The sequence below is a fragment of the Microplitis mediator genome, chromosome 6 (assembly GCF_029852145.1).
Source record: "Microplitis mediator isolate UGA2020A chromosome 6, iyMicMedi2.1, whole genome shotgun sequence".
In the NCBI taxonomy this organism is placed as follows: Eukaryota; Metazoa; Arthropoda; class Insecta; order Hymenoptera; family Braconidae; genus Microplitis; species Microplitis mediator.
Window position 1 is genome coordinate 680,409 of NC_079974.1, and position 20,862 is coordinate 701,270.

At 27.5% G+C, this 20,862-nt stretch overlaps 1 protein-coding gene across 4 annotated transcripts in view; it reads left to right on the forward strand.

Moving 5' to 3' along the window:
* LOC130669369 (transcription factor CP2) overlaps positions 1-20,862 on the forward strand; it is a 44,024-nt gene that overhangs the window by 17,700 nt on the left and 5,462 nt on the right. For all 4 annotated transcript variants that reach the window (XM_057472215.1, XM_057472217.1, XM_057472216.1 and 1 more), the window contains 2 exons: positions 763-1,011; positions 5,649-5,725. In XM_057472215.1, the coding sequence (XP_057328198.1) occupies positions 763-1,011; positions 5,649-5,725 (326 nt within the window). The remainder of the gene's footprint in view (positions 1-762; positions 1,012-5,648; positions 5,726-20,862) is intronic.

The window sequence follows — 20,862 nt, forward strand, 5'->3', positions numbered from 1 at the left end:
AACATTCAAAAATGGTCTAAAACTCGTTACTTTACAACCTATTATAGAACTAAAATAGACGTTCCAAAAACATTCCAAACAAGTTCCGAATCACCACTTTTTACTTTTTTATGAACTAAAAAAGGCCTTCCAAAAACTTTTCGAAATCACTTCTTTTGCATCTTTTGTAGAATAACGATGTTCTAGAAACATGCCAAAATAGTTCAAAAATCACTACTTATAAATTTTTTATAGAACTAAAAAAAACGTCCATAAAAAATTCCAAAAAAGTTCCACGAACGTCCTTTTTTGACTCTAAATTTGCTCATAAAAACTTTTTTTTTACCATCAAAATTACTAACGTTTCAAAAAAGTTCCATTCGAAGTTCTATTCTGTCTCATGTTTAGAAGTTCCACTTGCGGAACTTTTTTGGAATCTTTTTGGGACGAATTTTTTTTACATGGGTAATTTATAGCTAATTTATTACTATCGTCTAGCTCAAGTTTTAATAGAAAATCAAAAATATTATTTTTAAAAACTTCTAAACTGCTCGAATTTGAAATATCAACCGGTAGGTCTCTCCAAAGTCGTATCGAAGAAACAACAAATGAGCGCTCATAAAAAATAGTAGCGAAGTTTGGTAGTTTAAAGTTTTGACTGTTATTTTTCATGGCTAGCCTATCAGATCTTCTGATTTCAGAATCCTCTTCGCGTTCGCACTTATGTGCAATAATTCAATTGAATATAATTATTTAATTTAAAAATGATTGTTTTATCAACAGATAAACTGTATCAGCACTGAATTTACGGCTAAAAAACACGGAGGTGAGAAAGGTGTACCCTTTCGAATCCAAGTAGAAACAACTTTATGCAATGATTTCCGACTGCATGCAGCCTCCTGCCAAATTAAGGTTTTCAAATTAAAAGGAGCTGATCGTAAGCACAAACAAGATCATGAAAAAATACGACGGAAATCCCCGGAAAAACAAGACTTATACCAGCCAAGCTGTGAATGTACTGTTCTTAGTGAAGTAAGTGAACCATTAAATATATATAGTTTTAGTTTTTTATTTATTTACTGTATAAGTATGAAATGTTCGATTGCCTGCTCTGGGCTACCCATACGAAAATATTTATAACCGAAAATGTAGTCAAATATGTATCCATGATTATAACTTGGATATATCCTAGATTATATGACATTTTGCCGCAAGATTATAACCGTGAGATATAATTTAGAATTATAATCAAGATTACAATAATCATATTCTAATTTCAAAATTGTAATTATAACTCTAAATTATAATTTAAATTCTAAATTTTCAAATACAATTTTAAAGTCTAATCGAGGTATAAATATATAATTATATATAACTTTATTAAGTTACATATACAATAACAGCCATGAAAAAAATAAAAAAAAAAAATCTCGCCGAGTCATGGGCTCGAACCCAAACTCTTCTGATTCGAAGTCGGATATATTAACAACTGTGCTGAATGAACCACTTGAAAGTAGAAGTTAATTGTATTTATTTGGATACAAATCAACTTTAGAAAATTGAAGACATCTATAAATGATTGATTCTATTATTTGTATTGTATTCAATTATGTTATTGTTTATAGGGTAAAGAGACCAATAGTGGTATACCCACTAATAGCGGGGCAATAATTCCTTCTTTTGGCAAATTAAAAAAAAAAATGAGAAGTTAAAATCTTTTAAACTTCACTAAAACTTTTTTAATTTTATATCTGAGTTTTTTATAACATAATTAATCGTTGGAACTTCAAAATTTTTTAGCTGTCATCCCGCTTTGGGTTTTGTTAGTCTATTTCCAAGAATTAAAAAAAAAGTTTTTCTTTATAACATTTATGAATGCGGTAATGAATCAAAAAATTTTATAGACTTTGTTTTCTAAATCATTTTGCAGTTTTTATGAATAGGCTTACGTTGTTTGGTTGTATCTAAATTATTTCACAAAATATTGTGATTCAAACACCCGCACAGCTTGATATTCACTCAGAAATTGCGATTCGATAAAATTTTTTAGAACTGAGTTGTATAAAATTTTATATAATTATATAAAATTTTTTCGAGCGAATGTAAAAATATGTATGATTATATTTAAAATAACAGAATTATGTATATTTATATAAAAATATATGATTATATACAGTTATATAAGACTATATATAAATTTAAATAATTATGTATATTTATATATAATTAAAGATAAAAAGTTTAAAATAATGAGATATAATCATGTATAATTATACAAAATTATATAATTATATATGATTATATATTATTATATATAATTTTTTCTTCCCGGGAACTTCAAAGATATATTTTAGGGTGTAATTTATTATAATTTTGGTTATAACTTCGGATGTATCTAAGGATATAACTTAAAAGATATATTTTAGGATATAGTTTACTATAATTTCGGTTAGAATTTGCGGATATATCTGGGAATATAACCCTAAAAATATATTTTAAGGTATAATCTATTATAATTCTCGTTATAATTTGCGGATATATGTAAGGATGTAACTCTGACGATACATTTTGGGGTATAATTTATTATAATTCTCGTTAGAATTTTGGATATATCTAAGGATATAACTCAAAAGATATATTTCGGGATATAGTTTATTATAATTCCAGTTATAATTTGCGGATATATCTGAGAATATAACTCTAGAAATATATTTTTGGATATAGCTTATTATAATTTCGGTTATAATTTCGTATATATCTAAGGGTACACCTTTAAAGATATATTTTAGGGTGTAATTTATTATAATTTTGGTTATAACTTCGGATGCATCTAAGGATATAACTTAAAACATATATTTTAGGATATAGTTGACTATAATTTCGGTTAGAATTTGCGGATATATATAAGGATGTAACTCTGAAGATACATTTTGGGGTATAATTTATTATAATTCTCGCTAGAATTTTGGATATATCTAAGGATATAACTCAAAAGATATATTTTGGGATATAGTTTATTATAATTCCAGTTATAATTTGCGGATATATCTGAGAATATAACTTTAGAAATATATTTTTGGATATAGTTTATTATAATTTCGGTTATAATTTCGTATATATCTAAGGGTACACCTTTAAAGATATATTTTAGGGTATAATTTATTATAATTCCGGTTATAATTTGCGAATATATCAGCGAATGTAACCTTAAAAATATATTTTGGATTATAATGTATTATAAAGTTGCTTATAAGTTGTGGATATAATTTTGTGGATATATTCCGACAATATATTTCAAATTATAATAATTATAACCGATTATATTTTAGGTTATAAATTTTTTCGTATGGGTACTCAGAGCCAACCCGAAAAAATTTCTAAAATTAAAGAGATTTTCCTAACACTACATATTTACCGTAAAATGTCGTATCTTACCGTAATTTACGGTAAAAATGTCGCATTTTACGGTAATTCTTCTGAACACCGTAAATTGCGGTAAATTACGGTAGATTACCGTAGATTCCCTAGTAGAAACGTAATCAAGTATCTGGCCAGTAACTGGCTAGTTTAACTAGACTTAAGCTAGGAACTGGCTAGTATAATATCCAGTAATTGTCTAGTAACTGGCCAGTTTTACTAGATAGCAAATAAAACATGGCGACTCTTGTTGATCTTGTGGTTATCGAGTATTAAATATTGATTTTATTACAATTAAAAATTATCATAATAACAACAACAACATCTGGAATTTTTTCTATTTCAAATGATACACTGCATTTATTTAGAAATGTTTTTGCACACATTGGCAAATCTGGGATAACTCCTCGTAAAATTTTTAATAATTCGTCTAGATGACAATCTGGAGTATTTGTTTTGATTGCCCACAACCGTAATTCGTTTATTGTGTCGATTTTTTTAACTTCATCCATTTTTTAAAATATATTACCGATTATTTTTATTTTGAAAGACACAATTTTTATTTTTTGTTCCCTCGCGGTTTTGGAAATACCGAAATAATACCGGAATTATACGGTATAAATACTGCATAAATATGGTATTATTCAAGTTATTTTGGCCAGTTTTTTTGCCGCATTACTACCAAAAATTTACGAAAAAAATTCAGAATATTTACGGTAATAAAACAGAAAAAATACGGTATTTTAACAGCATTAAAACCGTAATTATACAGCATATTTTCGGCATTTTTGCAGCATTAAAACGTTCTACCCGGAACAAAAATTATATATAATTATATAAAATTTTATTTAATTATATATAATTATATATAACATTATAAAGTTATATGTACAATAACTGTCATGAAAAAAAAAAAAAAACCCGCCAACCCGTGGGCTCGATCCCGAGTCCTAATGATTCAAAGCCTGATCTGTTAAGCATTATGCCAAATCGCTTATTCGAAAGTTGATACTAATTGTATTCACATCTTTACAAACAAACTTAAGAAAATTGAAAACCTCAATTTTCCCGGATTCTCATTTTCACTTACATTCTTTTGTTTCAATAAGAAATGTGTGAACTAATAGAATAAAATATAAAATTTTACACTTTGCACATTTTCGATGATTTTAACCGCAGAAGCAAATATAAAATAAAACCAAATTTTTTACAATTTTTCATTATATCAGGATAAATCTGGCAAAATTGCAGGATATCTACGGTATAATTACCGAAAAAATACGATTTTATTATTATAAAATTATCGCATTATTGCGGTATTTATATAGCATTTTTTCGGTAAAAATTCGGCATTTTTATAGTTTTTTTACGGCATTTTTTTGGTAAAAGTTCGGCATTTTTATAGTAATTTTACTATAATAATCTGGTAACTCTACAGTATAAGTGCAGCAAAAAAACTGGCCAATATAACCATATTATTACCAAATTATTACGGTAAATTTACGGCATGTGTATAAATGCCGAAAATTTACGGCATTTTTACGGCATTCGCAAAACCGCGAGGGTTAATTATTTGTATTGTTTCTTGATGTTTACTAAATATTATTCAACTTACAGGTTAAAGTGAAAAAATAAACATACACATACACTAGTATAAGTAGAACATCAGTGTGACCAATGTTTACGATTCAGTTATAGGTGGCGCAACTTCCAGTTTTTACCTAGTTTCACTAGCCAGTTACTGGATAAGATTGCTGGCCAGTTACTAGATATGAACGCTAGCCAGATACTAGACTTAATCGAGTAAAAAATTGAACATTTCTACTAGGGTTGCGGTAACTTACCGTAAATTAGCGTGCTTTACGGCAACTGCCACGATTGTACCGTAAATTTGCTGTAAAATATGGTATTTTACAGTAATTTACGACAATCTACCGTAATTTGCTGTAAATTACGGTAATTCTTCCGAATGCCGTAAATTGCGGTAATTTACCGCAATTCAGATCTGCTAGGGCGCTTAGGTTAAAAAAATTTTTTTTAGATAACGACGACCTGATCATTGTGACAAATTATGATATTTTCGACCATTAAAAAAAAAGGGAACAAAACCTTATTCGTCACTAAATTTACCGAGTAAAATAAACAATAATTTTTAAATTGACGTTGGATTCTTTCGGTATTAATTGGCTCTGCTCCAAGCAGCCTAGGGCAAGCAGCCGAACGCGCCTTTACATACTTTTTTCAAATTTCAGATACCACTCAATTTATTACCGCCAACAAATTCTGGATTAAACAATCAACTGAATTCCACTGACCCAAACAATACAACGTAAGTAATTTCATTTAAAATTTTTTTTTTAAATGATGATCAATATTTGCTAATATGCTCACCCTAGCGAATTTGATGATATCAAAAACCCAAGTCACACATGCTTAAATTCAACATGATGATTTAACAGGGTGACTACAAAGAAATGATTTCAAAGTTTCCTAATACTTCCCAGTTTTCCAGTAAAATTTTTTACATTTTTCCGATTCAAAAATTTTATTCGTATCAATGATATTCAAAAATTTTATTATATTTTTATTGTCAATAATTAAATTTGACGATTAATTCATGCGAGAAACCAAAAAAAAGTCAATAAAATAAATTAATATAGCTTACTTTTGATTATTCGATGTTAAATATATGTAAGTTACTTCATTAAATAAGAAATTTTATGGTTCAAATAAATTCAAAATACACTAGTTACTAAAATTAAGGGATATTAAAAAAACTACGCCGACGAACGCAAAACAAGCCACCATAGATGGTGAAGACCTCTCTACGCAATTAAATATTCCGGCAATAGATTTTAAAAGAGCTGTAAAAAAACACATTCTAGCAAAATGAAACTTAATTTGGACAGCAGTAGACACGAAACTCAGCAAAATCCGGAAAGATATTTGGGAAATTGCCCCACAATTCAAACTGAGAACTGACCAATGTCTGTTTACAAGACTGCGAATAAGTCATACAGCACTCTCCCACGGACATACACTGATAGAAAATTTATATTGACTCAAGAAATATTTTCTTGAGCCAAGAATTTATTTCTGAAGAAAACCAATTGTCTTGCTTCAAGAAATTCTTGTCTTGATTTAGATTTTCTTGGCTCTATAGATTTTGTATCTTCGATGGATAACTCTCGTGTCTTGATCCGAAACTATATTATCTTCAATCGATACTATCGAATTCTTCAAGCAAGACCACTTGTCTTCAACTAAAAATGTCGTATTATTATTTTAAGAACTTTAAATTTTTGGTTCAAGTAATAATTCCTTGATAGAAGATGTTTTTTAAGTAATGAAAAAAAAAATTTTTTCAAAAATAAATTTCTACTTTAACATATCTGAAGTAAATGAATGTAGTCCTAAAAAATCACTTTAAAACTTTTTATTTTTAAAATAAAAAAAAAAGTTTTTCTTCAAGCTGAGTAAATTGATATCTTGATTTAAAAACCGCGCCATTCTCGAAATGAGTCGGTAATGTCTTAAACCTAGATTTTGCCTATCTTAATCCAAGAGCAAGAAATTCTTGAACGAAATATGTCAGAATTTTGTTTCAAAACAAAAAAGGCTTCATCGAAAAATCAAATTCTCAAACAAAGAATTTTTTTTCTCTATCCGAGAATTTCAATTTTTTGGTTCAAGGACTTATTTCTTGAATTAAAACAATTAAAAATTTTGAAACAAGAACCACATTTTGAAGAAAAAATTTTTCTTGAATCAAGATAGTTTTTTTATCAGTATATCATCAGTAAATCTGATCCTCAAAAATGTCCAGACTGTAACGAGATCCTAACCGTTGAAAATGTAATCAAGTGCCCCAAACTGCGAACTATAAAGGTAAACTTAAAACTACCAACCAATTTACTAGAAATCTTCGACAACGTAAAACACCTGGACGCAATCGAGGAGATACTCATTAACTTCAATCTACAAAATTCTGTATAACAACCTTTGTAATTACCCTGATTCAAATATCGCAGCCATTTATGTTGTTGTTCTTTCCGTTCTGTTTTATATTATAGTTTTAACCCATGTATTGATTGTAACTGTTAATGTAGTCGCTAAGGATCAAAGGTTAATGCGACTCTAAATAAATATTCAAAAAAAAAAACTACGAATTTTTAAGTGATTTTCAACAGGCTGTAACTCGCAGGAAAATGGTCGCGTACGACAAAAACAAAAAAGGCAAATTATAGCTTTAAGTGTCTAGTTTTCTGATCTGGTCTTGGAATTTTTTTTATTATCCACGGTTCCGAAGTAATAAAAAAATCAATGATAATTATCGAAAAACAATTAATGAAGCCCGTCGACCGTTTTTAAGACGAGCAAAAATTTGAAAATTTGTTTTGCGATGGTTTTCTTAGGAGCGCTTGAAGCTAAAATTTTCTTTTTTTGTTATCTTTGTACGAACATTTTCCTTGGAGTTACAGCCTATTGGCAATCACTTCAAAATTTTGGGTTTTTTTAATATCCCTCAATTTTTGTGACTAGTGAATTAGTGAAAAAATTTTTAAATTTTGAACTGTTGCAATTAAATTCCCGGATTCTTTTCGAAACTCTCCGACATGTCCATGATATTTCACGATTGCATCAAATTCCCTGATAATTCCCGATATTCCCGGTTTTCCCGATTTATGGCCGCCCTATTTGTGTATGAATTTGAAAGAGATGTCGAAATCTTATTCATTTTCCACTATACCGAAAATTTACCCAAAAGAAACTTAAACTGCTAAAAAAAAAAAATTCGCTAGGGCAGCAAAAGTTTCCTTCAATTTGGTAACAAACTGTTGCTAAAAATGAAATATTCCATTTTTTGACTACACTATGGATCAATTTTCAACTACAAGTCGTAAATCTGCACCCGTGTTTTGAAGTTAAATTGACAGAAATTGTTGCTGAAAGTTGGCGTCGACTAATTAAACATCAACTCTGTGTAGTCAAGTTGACGTTGAATTCTGGCCGTAGGTTTTTGTCAATTTGCAGTCAAGATCGCTTAGGGTAGTGACGTAAATAAATCTGTTATTGATATCACTACTTCAAGATAACTGTTTGTTTGCTTGTTTTGTTTTTACAGAATATTTATTTAAATTAATACTAATTTTTTAAATTAAATTATTATGTTTACAAATTCTTCAAGTAGACTTTTAACGAAAGAAAAATTATTTATGATCACTAATTCTTTAATTTAAAATTTCATGATGCTAAAAGTAGCAGACATTAAAAAATTTATTTTAAACTTTTAAGAAAATATTTTAAAAAATGCATTTCAAAAACTTAAAAAAATCTTACTGTGTGTAATTTTTGCCTTAATTTCGAATGATTGGTTAGAATGTTTGGTATTAGGGCGAAAATATTGGTCTTATAAAAAAATTTTTGAAACAAAAGTTGTAAGAAATTTAATTTTCGAAACAAAATGTCTCTTATGATTTTTTCATACGACCAATACTTTCACCATAATTCCAAAATTAAGATTCATAATGAATGATTCAAATTTTTGATCATTATGAAAATCTTAATTTTGAAATTACGGTGAAAATATTGGTCCTAAGAAAAAATTATAAGAGACGTTTTTTTTACAAAACTAAATTTTGAACAACTTTTATCTAAAAAATTTTTTTATACGACCAATATTTTCACCGCAATTTCAAAATTAAGATTCATAATGAATGATTCAAATTTTTGATGATTATGAAAATCTCAATTTTGAAATTACGGTGAAAATATTGGTCCAAAGAAAAAATTATAAGAGACGTTTTTTTTTACAAAACTAAATTTTGAACAACTTTTATCTGAAAAATTTTTTTATACGACCAATATTTTCACCGCAATTCCAAAATTAAGATTCATAATGAATGATTCAAATTTTTGATAATTATGAAAATCTTAATTTTGACATTACGGTGAAAATATTGGTCCTAAGAAAAAATTATAAGAGACATTTTTTTCATAAAATTAAATTTTCTACAACTCTTGTTTAAAAAATTTTTTTATACGACCAATACTTCCGCCGCAATATCAAAAATTTGACGTCAATTATTAATTTTTATTTTTGAATCAAAGCAAAAATTCCCGCTCTAATTATGATAAATGACTTGGTAATTAAATAAACTGCAATCCTCACATGTTATTTACTTTTAACGTCTAGTAATACAATTTCAACAACAAATATTAAATTACAAATTTAAACATTGAAACAGTATTGCACTAAAAGCGTAACGGTAACCCATTTTCCCCGGGATAAATATTCGAAGCCTAAAATGAAAAGTTTAGCGTTTTTTAAAACATTAACAGAAGGCAGAAAATTTCGTATTCTCAGAAGTTCTAATTTGTCTCCGAGAAAACTCGTTTTGAAATTCCCCTTTACTGTACGAGTCCAGCAAAAATAGATCCATTTATTTCTCATGAGTGTGAGAAAGAGGTCCGGGTCTGTTCGGAAAGATAATTCTCTTGTAAGTAAAAAATAAGTATTAATTACAAAAAGAGAGAGAATGAAAAAAACTAGACATCGCTTTGTCAGGACAGGACTATGCCACGGGTCCTTTTTTTAAAACATCTTATCGGGATGCTCTTTAGTCTAATGGGGGTCGGTTGCATGGGGGTGGTATTACACCCCGCATGAAAAAACTTTATATGTGAAAACATATATGATAGAATATATGAATATTATAATGTGATATATTGTACAATATATAAAATAATATTTATATTTTTGCCGTATTAATATATGATAATATATTGAAAAAAAATATATTGCTAGAATATATTATCAATATATTTATCAATATATGACTTTTTATGTATGTTTTATATATATATTTAAATATATCTTTTTTATATTGACATATTATATTGAAAGTAGTATATTAATTAATATATAGTATTTTTTATATTTTTTATATATGTTTTCCAATATATTGCGAAATATATGGTTTCCAATATATTGTAAAATATATCGCACTTTTTTTACTTTTCTTAGGTTATTGCCAGTAAATGTAAGGTCAATGAAAAGAAGGAGAAAAAATAATAAATTTGACTTTTTTTTGTGGAATTGTGTAGAAATTGCAAAAGTAAATTAAAAAATAAAATTTTAAATATATTGCGAAAAATCTAAGTTTTGATATACTGGAAAAATATAATTCCAATATACCGCGAACCATATATTTAATCATATAAATTCTTTCATATATAATCAATTATATAGAGACCATATACCACTAATTATATGAGTCAAAATATATGGATATATATATCAAGTTTATTATATTATACTTATAAATTATATATATACTATCCATATATGATAAGAATATATTGAGCATTATATGAGATAATATCTATAGAAAAATACAAAACATTATATACAAGTAAATATATTATGATAAATATATAATCCAATATATGTAAAAAACATATATTTTTCAATATAGATATTTTTGCCGCCATATATTTATCACATATTCACCATATATTTTTTATATACTTTTAACAATATATAGCTTTTCCATGCGGGACCAGAGTCCTCTAACCCAAGTCTACACTTAGGGGCCTTAGTTGAATTTAAATCTTTAAATTTACTGCAAGATCACCCGCATAAATATAAAGTCGTGATCGAATAGAAAAAATAATATTTTATTCAATGGAAAAAAAGCCGATTTAAAGACTCAACTGTCGTTTAAATTAATAAATTAAAAGTATTTCGTGACAATATTAATTTAAGTAAAGAACTAGATGAAATATTAGACTAAAAAATAACTTTGTCATGTCAACTTATATGAGGATGTTAGAAGTGTTTTAAGTCGAGTGTTTAAATTAATGACGTAAACACACGAGCAGACTCACACACATGTGTAGAGTTTTAAAGGGCTATAAGTGAATCCGCGTTGCATCAGTGTTGTAAAGTTTCCTCTGCTGCTAATTCGTGTTTCGCACATGTAGATTCTGCGATATCCGCATGTAGGAATAGAATTGGAGCAGCGGAGAGAAGAGAAGAGGAATGAAAAGAGATGAGATGAGATGAGAAGGGATGAGTTACTTTTTAAAATATATTAGAGAGAGGGTTCCTCGGTCGTATAATGGACATTATGTTAGAGAGAGGGAATATAAGCATTCATTCGCGAATCAGTTTAATACTGTGTTAGATAAGACCGGTATTTGCTGGTGAGTTATAATGTACATAAATACATCCACGACACAGGCATGCTTTGACTCAAACTGGCTTGAACCGGTTAAACCCAGGAATATTCTAGTACACAACTAAACCGAGAACCGACATCAGTGTAATGTGTTTTACATCAGTGTCGTAAACGCTGTATTGCGTTCCGTTGACAAACTTCGCTGGCCAACGCCCGGTAGTATTGTGATTTCCGATTAATAACTTTAATTTCGTGATCAATAAATTTGAATTTAACTTAAACTCGACTTTACTTGAGCTCTGTTCAGTTGTAATATATTTTGATCTGCGCAAGAATCGACTACGTAGCGTTGGCAGTGTCGGTAGTTAAGTGTCATACCATTGATTCAAACTGCCCATCGAGCACAGGACAGTCAACGTTCATTGTTGCCTATACCCAGCTTGAGACAGAGACAGAGGCTCAATAATAAAGAACGATATTCGGTGTCACCAGAAAAAGTCTACCAGCTTTAAAGAGGTCGTTAACGCGGTCCATTTTTACTAATATCGCAGTTTACTTTTTTATTTCGTAATTTTGAGCCGTTTTGAAATAAGTTATCTTTAATTGTTATCAAGTTTCATTGATAACCAAAACCTTTAAACGGCGCAGTCATGATTTACCGTTAGTGTTTCATTTTATGATTCACGTGAATCGATACTCGAAGCGGTTAATTTAAACTATTGCTGATAATTTTTTGTGGTACTTTTTGTTGCCGACTTTTCAGTTCAAATTCAAAAGATCGTATCGGTCGTATTTAAATCGATTTTACAATAAATATATGTGGGAATGATCACTTTGGTTGGACCGGTCTTTTACCTCGTGGTGCAACAACGTTTGCTCTTTAAGCTAATAAACGATATTGCAATAAATAAATTGTGTATTGTTAAATATTTTATTGGACTGTCTGATTCATCGATGGAAATGTTCTTCATAAATTATTGCCGCAGTAAATTATTTGATATTAACTTCGATTGCGAACCGGTAAAAATGTTCCTCGGTAAGGCAGAACGATTTCTAAGATGACGAGCAGCTTGATCATCGGTATCCCGATGCCAAATAAAAGACTTTTGTCTTTGTAATTGAAAAAAAAATATTATTTTAATAATACGTTTCTCCGATAAAACGTCATATATTTTTTTGACTTGCATGGAAATAAAGTTTGTTAACATGTCTGATAATTTACCAATTTTGGTTTTTGTGGGTAGAAATTCACTTGCTATGTTACTAGTGTATGCACTTGAGCGCGAAATAAGAGTCGGCCAGAATGGTGGAGTAAAAGTTAAAATAATTGCAAGATTATTACATGCGCATGTTGCCAATGCTATTGTCGACAGAACGTACAATACTTCCCGACGTGATAACTTTAAACCTGTCAATTCAATTAGTAGAAAACGACACGGTGTTAAAAGAATTAATGACGATAGAAGAAATCGCGATAACATACATCGCAGAAGTGCGTTTACAAGAGTTATTCCATGGGAGCAAACTTTTGAGTAAGAAACTTTCTTTAGTTTATTTTTAATTCATAAATTTTACACGGAACGAAAATTATAGCAGCGGTTCCCATAATTTTGTGAAATTTTTTCCTGTACCATCATAGCAATTACGACCATAAATTATAGAAGCGGTTCCTATAATTATAGGAATGTTTCCCATAATTATAGGAATAGTTCCTATAATTATGGGAATGATACCCATAACACTATAGGAATGGTTCCTATAATTTATAGAAATACTTTCTATAATATTATAAGAACCATTCCCATAATATTATGGGAATGGTTCCTAGAATAGTATGGGAACTATTCCCATAATATTATGGGAATGATTCCCATAATGAAATTGGAATGGTTCGTATACCATTATGGGAATCATTCCCATAATATTATGGGAATAGTTCCCATACTATTATAGGAACCATTCCTATAATATTATGGGAATGGTTCCCATATTATCATGAAAAAATTAATTTAAAGAAGTGTGGTAATCACTTCTACAATACACAGAAATATTATTAAACATAAAAACAAAAATTCAAACATTGAAAAAAAAAATCGTATTTGGCAAAAAAACATTAAAATTTTTAACAAGAATTTTTGTCAGCACAAAACATTCAAGAAAATTCAAATTTTGGGAAATTTCTACACTATTGTGCAAAAAAAAATTTTATGATATTATAGGGATGGTTCCGATAACATTATGGGAATAGTTCCCATAATATTATGGGAATAGTTCCCATAATATTATAGGAATAGTTCCTATACCAATATGGGAACTATTCCCATACCATTATGGGAATGGTTCCCATAATGATATGGAAATGGTTCCCATAATATTATGGGAACTATTCCCATAATGGTATGGGAACGATTCCCATATCATTATGGGAACAATTCCCATATAATTATGGGAACAATTCCCATATAATTATGGGAACCATTCTCATACTATTATGGGGATGGTTCCTATAATATATGGGAACCATCCCTATAGTAGTATAGGCACTATTCCAATACCATTATGGGAACCATTCCCATAATGCATAGCAAAACTTCCCATAATTTTCTTTCCGTGTAGTATTTAATTTAAATTTACAGTCGACTACCCGCCATAAGGTTGTAGAGGAAATTTTTTGAAATTTCAGTCTCCCCCCCCCCTAACGTGAGTTTTGTTCTTGAGAACCCGTTATAAGCCTGTTTTATTTTATATGATTACAAACGTTATATTTACGTTTTGTTACGTACACGGAGAAAAGTTTATGGTAACAATTACAATATATTATGAAAATGGTTCCATATACACTAATCGAAAAAATTAAAGGATCAAAAAAAAATTCCAAATTTTTGGGCGATTTTCAACAGGCCCTAACTTTGAGATAAATAGTCGTACACGAAATAAAAAAAAAGGAAATTGTAGCTCCAAGTGTCTACTTTTTGAATTGAACCTTCAAATTTTTTAGCGTCAGCGGTTTTAGAGTAATCTTAGAAAAACCAGCGACAAAAAAATTTTCAAATTTAACAAATTTTTTTTTTTTGGTCTTCGGGTGTGAAAAAAATTTTTTTTGCTTAACAACTATGAGGATCGGATACCTTTATTATTCAGCTTTAATTTCTTTTTTTATGGACCTTGATACGTCCACTTCTCGCCGAGATATCGGTCTTCAAATGGAAAAGGATCCTTTTGTCTTTGATTATCTGTATCTCCGAAACCAATGATCGCACAAAAAGTTAATGGTGGATTTTAAAAACTTGAATAAATTCCCTTCAACGATTAGCCATTGCTTTTTCGAAAAAAAAATTTTTTCCTATCGTCACATGAATTTAAAAATGCAACAAAAAAGGGGCTTTTTGTGGTTTATTGGAAAATCAAGCGCTGAAACGAAAATATTGTGGAAATCGATAATGTTAACTGTGCATTTTACAGTTCAATATGTCCACAAAAATCCTACAAAGAGCTAGATCAAACCAACCAGCCGTTTATTTGTTTCACTCGATCAAATTTTTGAAAAAATAGAAGGATCACGTTTTTTGCTCTGAAAAGCTCATAATCTTTAACAAGATGAAAACAAACATTTTTTCTGAGCTTTGTCCACAATTTTATTGCAGACAGTGCTTAAATTTCCAAAAAAAAAAAAAGTTTTTTTTTCAAAACAAAATTTTCAAAAAAAAAAAATTTTTCAAAAAATTTTTTTTTGGAATAACTTTAGGAAATTTACAAAACCAACCGTCATTTGGAATTTTTTTTTGATCCTTTAATTTTTTCCATTAGTGTATTATGGAAATTGTTTTTTTTAAATATCGATTATAGGAACGGCCCCCATACAAATTATGGTAATTACCCGGGAAAAAATGATTTTGCCTAATTATATATAATTATATATGGTATTATATATACTTATATATGGTTATATATAGGCCTATATATAAGTATATATAGCCTTATATATAATTAGACCTAATTATACCGGGAAAAAAATGATTTTGCCTAATTATATATAGAATATATATGGTTATATATAGACCTATGTATAAGTATATATAGTCTTATATATAATTAGACCTAATTATACCGGGAAAAAAATGATTTTGCCTAATTATATATGATTATATATAGAATATATATGGTTATATATAGACCTATATATAAGTATATATAGCCTTATATATAATTAGACCTAATTATACCGGAAAAAAAATGATTTTGCCTAATTATATATGATTATATATAGAATATATATGGTTATATATAGACCTATATATAAGTATATATAGCCTTATATATAATTAGATCTAATTATATCCCGGGACAAAATGATTTTGCCTAATTATATATGATTGTATATGGAATATATATAATAGTATATACCCATATATAGTTGTACATGGGTCTATATATGATTAGATCTGATTAGACCTGACCTATATAGACCCATATATAGTAATTTTTATTATATTTTAGATCTTTAAATCTATATATAATCAAATATAAATTAATTATTTATATATATATATATATATATATATATATATATATATATATATATATATATATATATATATATAAGTTAATATTTTATTTATAGAATATATTTAATATTTAGTTTTTCTTATTTAATATATTAGATGCTCTATGGTCTTTATTGATATTTCATAATCAGTACTCGTTAAATGCATTATAGTTTTAGGTGTATATTTACAGAAATAATGATTACAATTTTACTATAAATTATAATTTTAAAATATTTACGAAGCGTTACATTATATTTTTCAGTCTGTTAAAAAAGTAATAAACTTATGTATAATTAAACGTATAATTAAAAAAAAAACTTCCCTCTGAATACTTCAATATTAATCGTACATGAACATACGTAATTGTATATAAATTACACATAATCATATATATGATGAAACCCGCCTAATTTTCGGATCTAATTATATATAAAATATGATATATATGTATTATACATAATCATATCTAATTATATATGAGTATATATAACTTATATATGATTATATATAATTAGACCTGGCCAATTTTCAGATCTAATTATATATAACGTATTATATATAATCATATATAACCTATATATAATTATATATAAATTATATATAATTAGACCTGGCCAATTTTTAGATCTAATTATATATAAGGTCTTATATATAATTATATATAATTAGGCAAAATCATTTTTTCCCGGGTAACCATTCCCATGTATACAGTTTTCATTCCTCTACGATATGGAAGTAGTTCCTATATATGGAGAAAATATTTTTGTTTGAAATGCTATGGTGTCATAGTGAAGCCAAACGTTGTTAGCCACCTGTTGGCGATTTAAATAAACACATGAAAAAATTACTATGGCCATAATAAATGCTAGGATAGGCCATGGAAATTTATTGAAAATAAAATAAATTTAATTTTTTTTGTTAAAAGTTTTGCGACTAGAAAAGTGTATTTACTCAAGAATAATATCTTTAAGACTAACTCATTTTTAAAAACTATTTTACAGTGAAGCCTAACAACCTCTTCTTCTTAAAAACAAACAAAAAATATATATATTTTTATTTTATTGCAAAACACATTGCCTTACAATTATACAGCACTTGGGCCTCATGATGACCAAGATGTCCTTTGACCGACCCAAGTACTTACTCTCTAAAACTAAATTAGTGAAAAACCACTAATTACTTGTGAATATTCACTAATCTAAATTGTCCAAAGTATACGACTATGAATTAGTGACTATTCACTTTTTGAATTAGTAAAAAAAACAACATATAGAATTAGTGAAAATTTCACTGATTGAATTAGTCAAAAATGTACTAATTCACTTGTTGACGAGGATTTATTTGGAAAAATATTGTATCGTTGCTAATAATATTGTATCAAAATATTATTATTATTATTTGTAATTGATTATAAAATTTTTTTAGCAACTTGATCGACTAAATTAACAATTAAAATTACTTTCATACGGTAAATATTTATATCATAATTATAACTCATAACCTGATTCTATTGTCAATGATGGTTTTGATTCAGGTTCGGTAAAAAAAGTTGGAGTAAAAATATAAAGCTATTAAAAAATAACAAGATGTATTATTTAGCAACTAAATTAGGTTTTATTTAATTAACTTACTTGAATTAATACTGTTCAGTTGTATTTAAAAATTATCGTAATTAATTTTGCCCTGAATTTGATAATTCAACGATAGAATAAAAAGTCCTTAAGCGAGGCGCCACTAGTAATCATTGTAGAATCCGGGGAATCACTAATGAATTAGTGAATCTAATTCAAAATCACTAATTTTGTAGTGAATTTTAAGATCACTATTTCAATTAGTGAAATTTTCACTTATTTAGTTTTAGAGAGTAAGATCATAAAAATCCAGTTCAAACTGGTTTACTTTTCCTCCAAGTGAAAATATACATTTAATATTATTTTTAAAGAGAATAATACATTCACTGAAAATAAGAAGAAAATATTAGATTAATTTTTGTACTTAATTATTCAGGGAACACGGAAAAAGGTTGCTCAAAATTTGAATAGTTTGTAGGTTATTTAGGACTTAAAATTAGTATGTTCGATACTAATATCAAACCAGGATCATTATATATATTACAGAATGGCTATTATTTATATTAAAATTTGAAAATTTGTAATTTCATATATTAAAATTAATATGAAAAAGAATCGATAAATTGTTATCTACAGTTATTACTATTCAAATAAACATAGAAAAATTTAAAAAATGAGAAACCGAAAAATTAGTTAACGTACATATTATTATACACGGAGAAAAAAATATAGTAAATTTTACTAAAAAATATGAGAATAATTACTAAATTTGGATAGTTATCTTGAAACGCTTATCATTTATATGAAAAATTCATAGAGAGATTAGCATATTTTACAAGTCGTTTAGTAAATTTTACTATCCCGTTTAGTAAATTTTACTATATTAGAATGGAAAAAAATTAAATTAAAGTTTTAATAGTTTTTCAACTTTTTATTATTATTGATTATTATTATTATTATTGATTATTATTATTATTATTTCTGTCATCTGTATTGGTGTTGGTGTGGATTTTTGTTTTTTAAAAAATCACTTGAGACAACCGAGATTCGAACCCTGATCTCCCGCGCGCGAGTCCTTTCCTATGTCTGACGGCCCGATCTCTCCTTTGAACAAAAGTTTCAGGACTTGTAATACATCTTTGTATATGCTATCCCCACCAACTTTTAATTTTATCTATACATAGTAGAATTTACTATACAGATAGTAAAAAAATATAATCGTCTTAGCAAAAAATACATTGCGTATAGTAATTTTTAATATTTTGTATAGTAACAAATCCTATATTGTATTAGAAAATTTACTTTCTTAAATTTGTATTTATTAATAATAATATTTATAGTAAAATTTACTATACAAATAGTAAAAAATATATTCGTCTTAGCAAAAAATACATTACGTATAGTAATTTTTAATATCTTATTATGTGATTATTACTAACTAGTAAATTTTACGAAACGTTTAGTAATAATTACAATACAGAATGTATTTTTTCATATCTGTTAGTAAATTTTACTATAGGATTGTAATTTTTACTATACTTTTTTCTCCGTGTATAAAGATCTAGTATACTAATTTTTAATTTTATTATTTACCACACAGAAAAAAAAAAATTCTCGACTGAAGGTAAATATTCTTGATTCAAAAATATTTTTTTGGAGACCTAAATTTTCTCAGATAAATTAGAAATTTTCTCCGACCAAGACGAATTTTTTTTAACCAAGACAAATTCTCTTGGCTCAAGAAAATCTTGACTTGGTTCCCGAAAACGTTTGTCTTCAAAAATATTTTCTTGATTCAAGATAACTTTTTTTTCTGTGCACTTATTCGATTTATGTATATACGAAATTAATTTATAATAACGAATAAATAACATTTTATATTAATTATTAGTCGATGGGATAGAATTTATAATATAAGAGTTAAAAATTTTCGGTATTTTTATGAGCAAAAAATCAGTATCTAGTATACTAATTTCTCATTTTATTATTTACCATTTCGATTTGTGTATATTGTAAATTAATTAATAATGATGAATAAATGATATTTTAAGCTAATAATTGATCAGTGATATCGAATTTATAAAATAAAAATTAGTAACTTTCGCAATTTTCGACTGGAAAAATCAGTATCTAAGATAGCAATTCTTAATTTAACCAATGATTACCCGAGTCAAAATATTAGACGTAAGTTGAACGTTCTTAACGTTTTAAACGTAAATTGAACATTCTTAACGTTTTAAACGTGAATTGAACGTTTTTAACGTTTTGAAAGTAAATTGAATAATTTTTTTGTATTTTGGTTCGTAAAAAATTGGTAATTTCATGAGTTATGATTTTAGTTTTTTGGAATGCTTATATTTTCTTATTGTAAGTCTAAATAGGTTTTAGTTACGTTTTCGATTTATGATACTGCAATCTACGTTTTGAATGAGTTGAAAGCTGTCAAATTTAGTTTTTAATGTCCAAAACGTTCAATTTACACGTAAAAAAAATTCCAGTTAAATTTACAATGCTAACATCGTAATTTGTCCTATTAATTATTGTATTAGTGGACTAGACTTTTCACATCGTAATTTTTACGATGTAGGGTTGGAATTTTTATTTAGGAAATAATACTTCAGACAAATAATACGAAGTCTTAAGCTCTTTAATATAAATTACGATGTAACATCGTAAAATTTGAAGAGAAATTTTAAATAAAAGATTAAAATAATTATTGTTCGGCAGTTGGATTCGAACCCGAGTCCCTTCGAGTGCAAAGTGTCCGACGCCTTAGACCACTCGGCTACTGAAGGGCCTACACTATATGATGTTTTTAAGATCCATATAAACGACTTGCGGAGGACCCAGTTAATATTTAAAAAGTACGATGTAACATCGTACTTTTTATAGCTTCCATCGTATTATAACAGAGGCAGCACTGTAATATTTATTTTGTTAAAAAGTAAATAGAAATATTAAATGTACGATTAAATATAGTTTTTAAAGTGTAATTTTTATTTATTTTTTTTTACGATGTTAAATTGTAATTTTTGCAGTAATTTTTAATCCTAAAAGTCTTTGTTAAAATTAAGAAGTTAAATAGTAAAAAATATAACCCACATAATAAATTTTGAAATAAAACATTTAAAAATTGACATTAATAAAAGTCTAGTCCAAGATTAC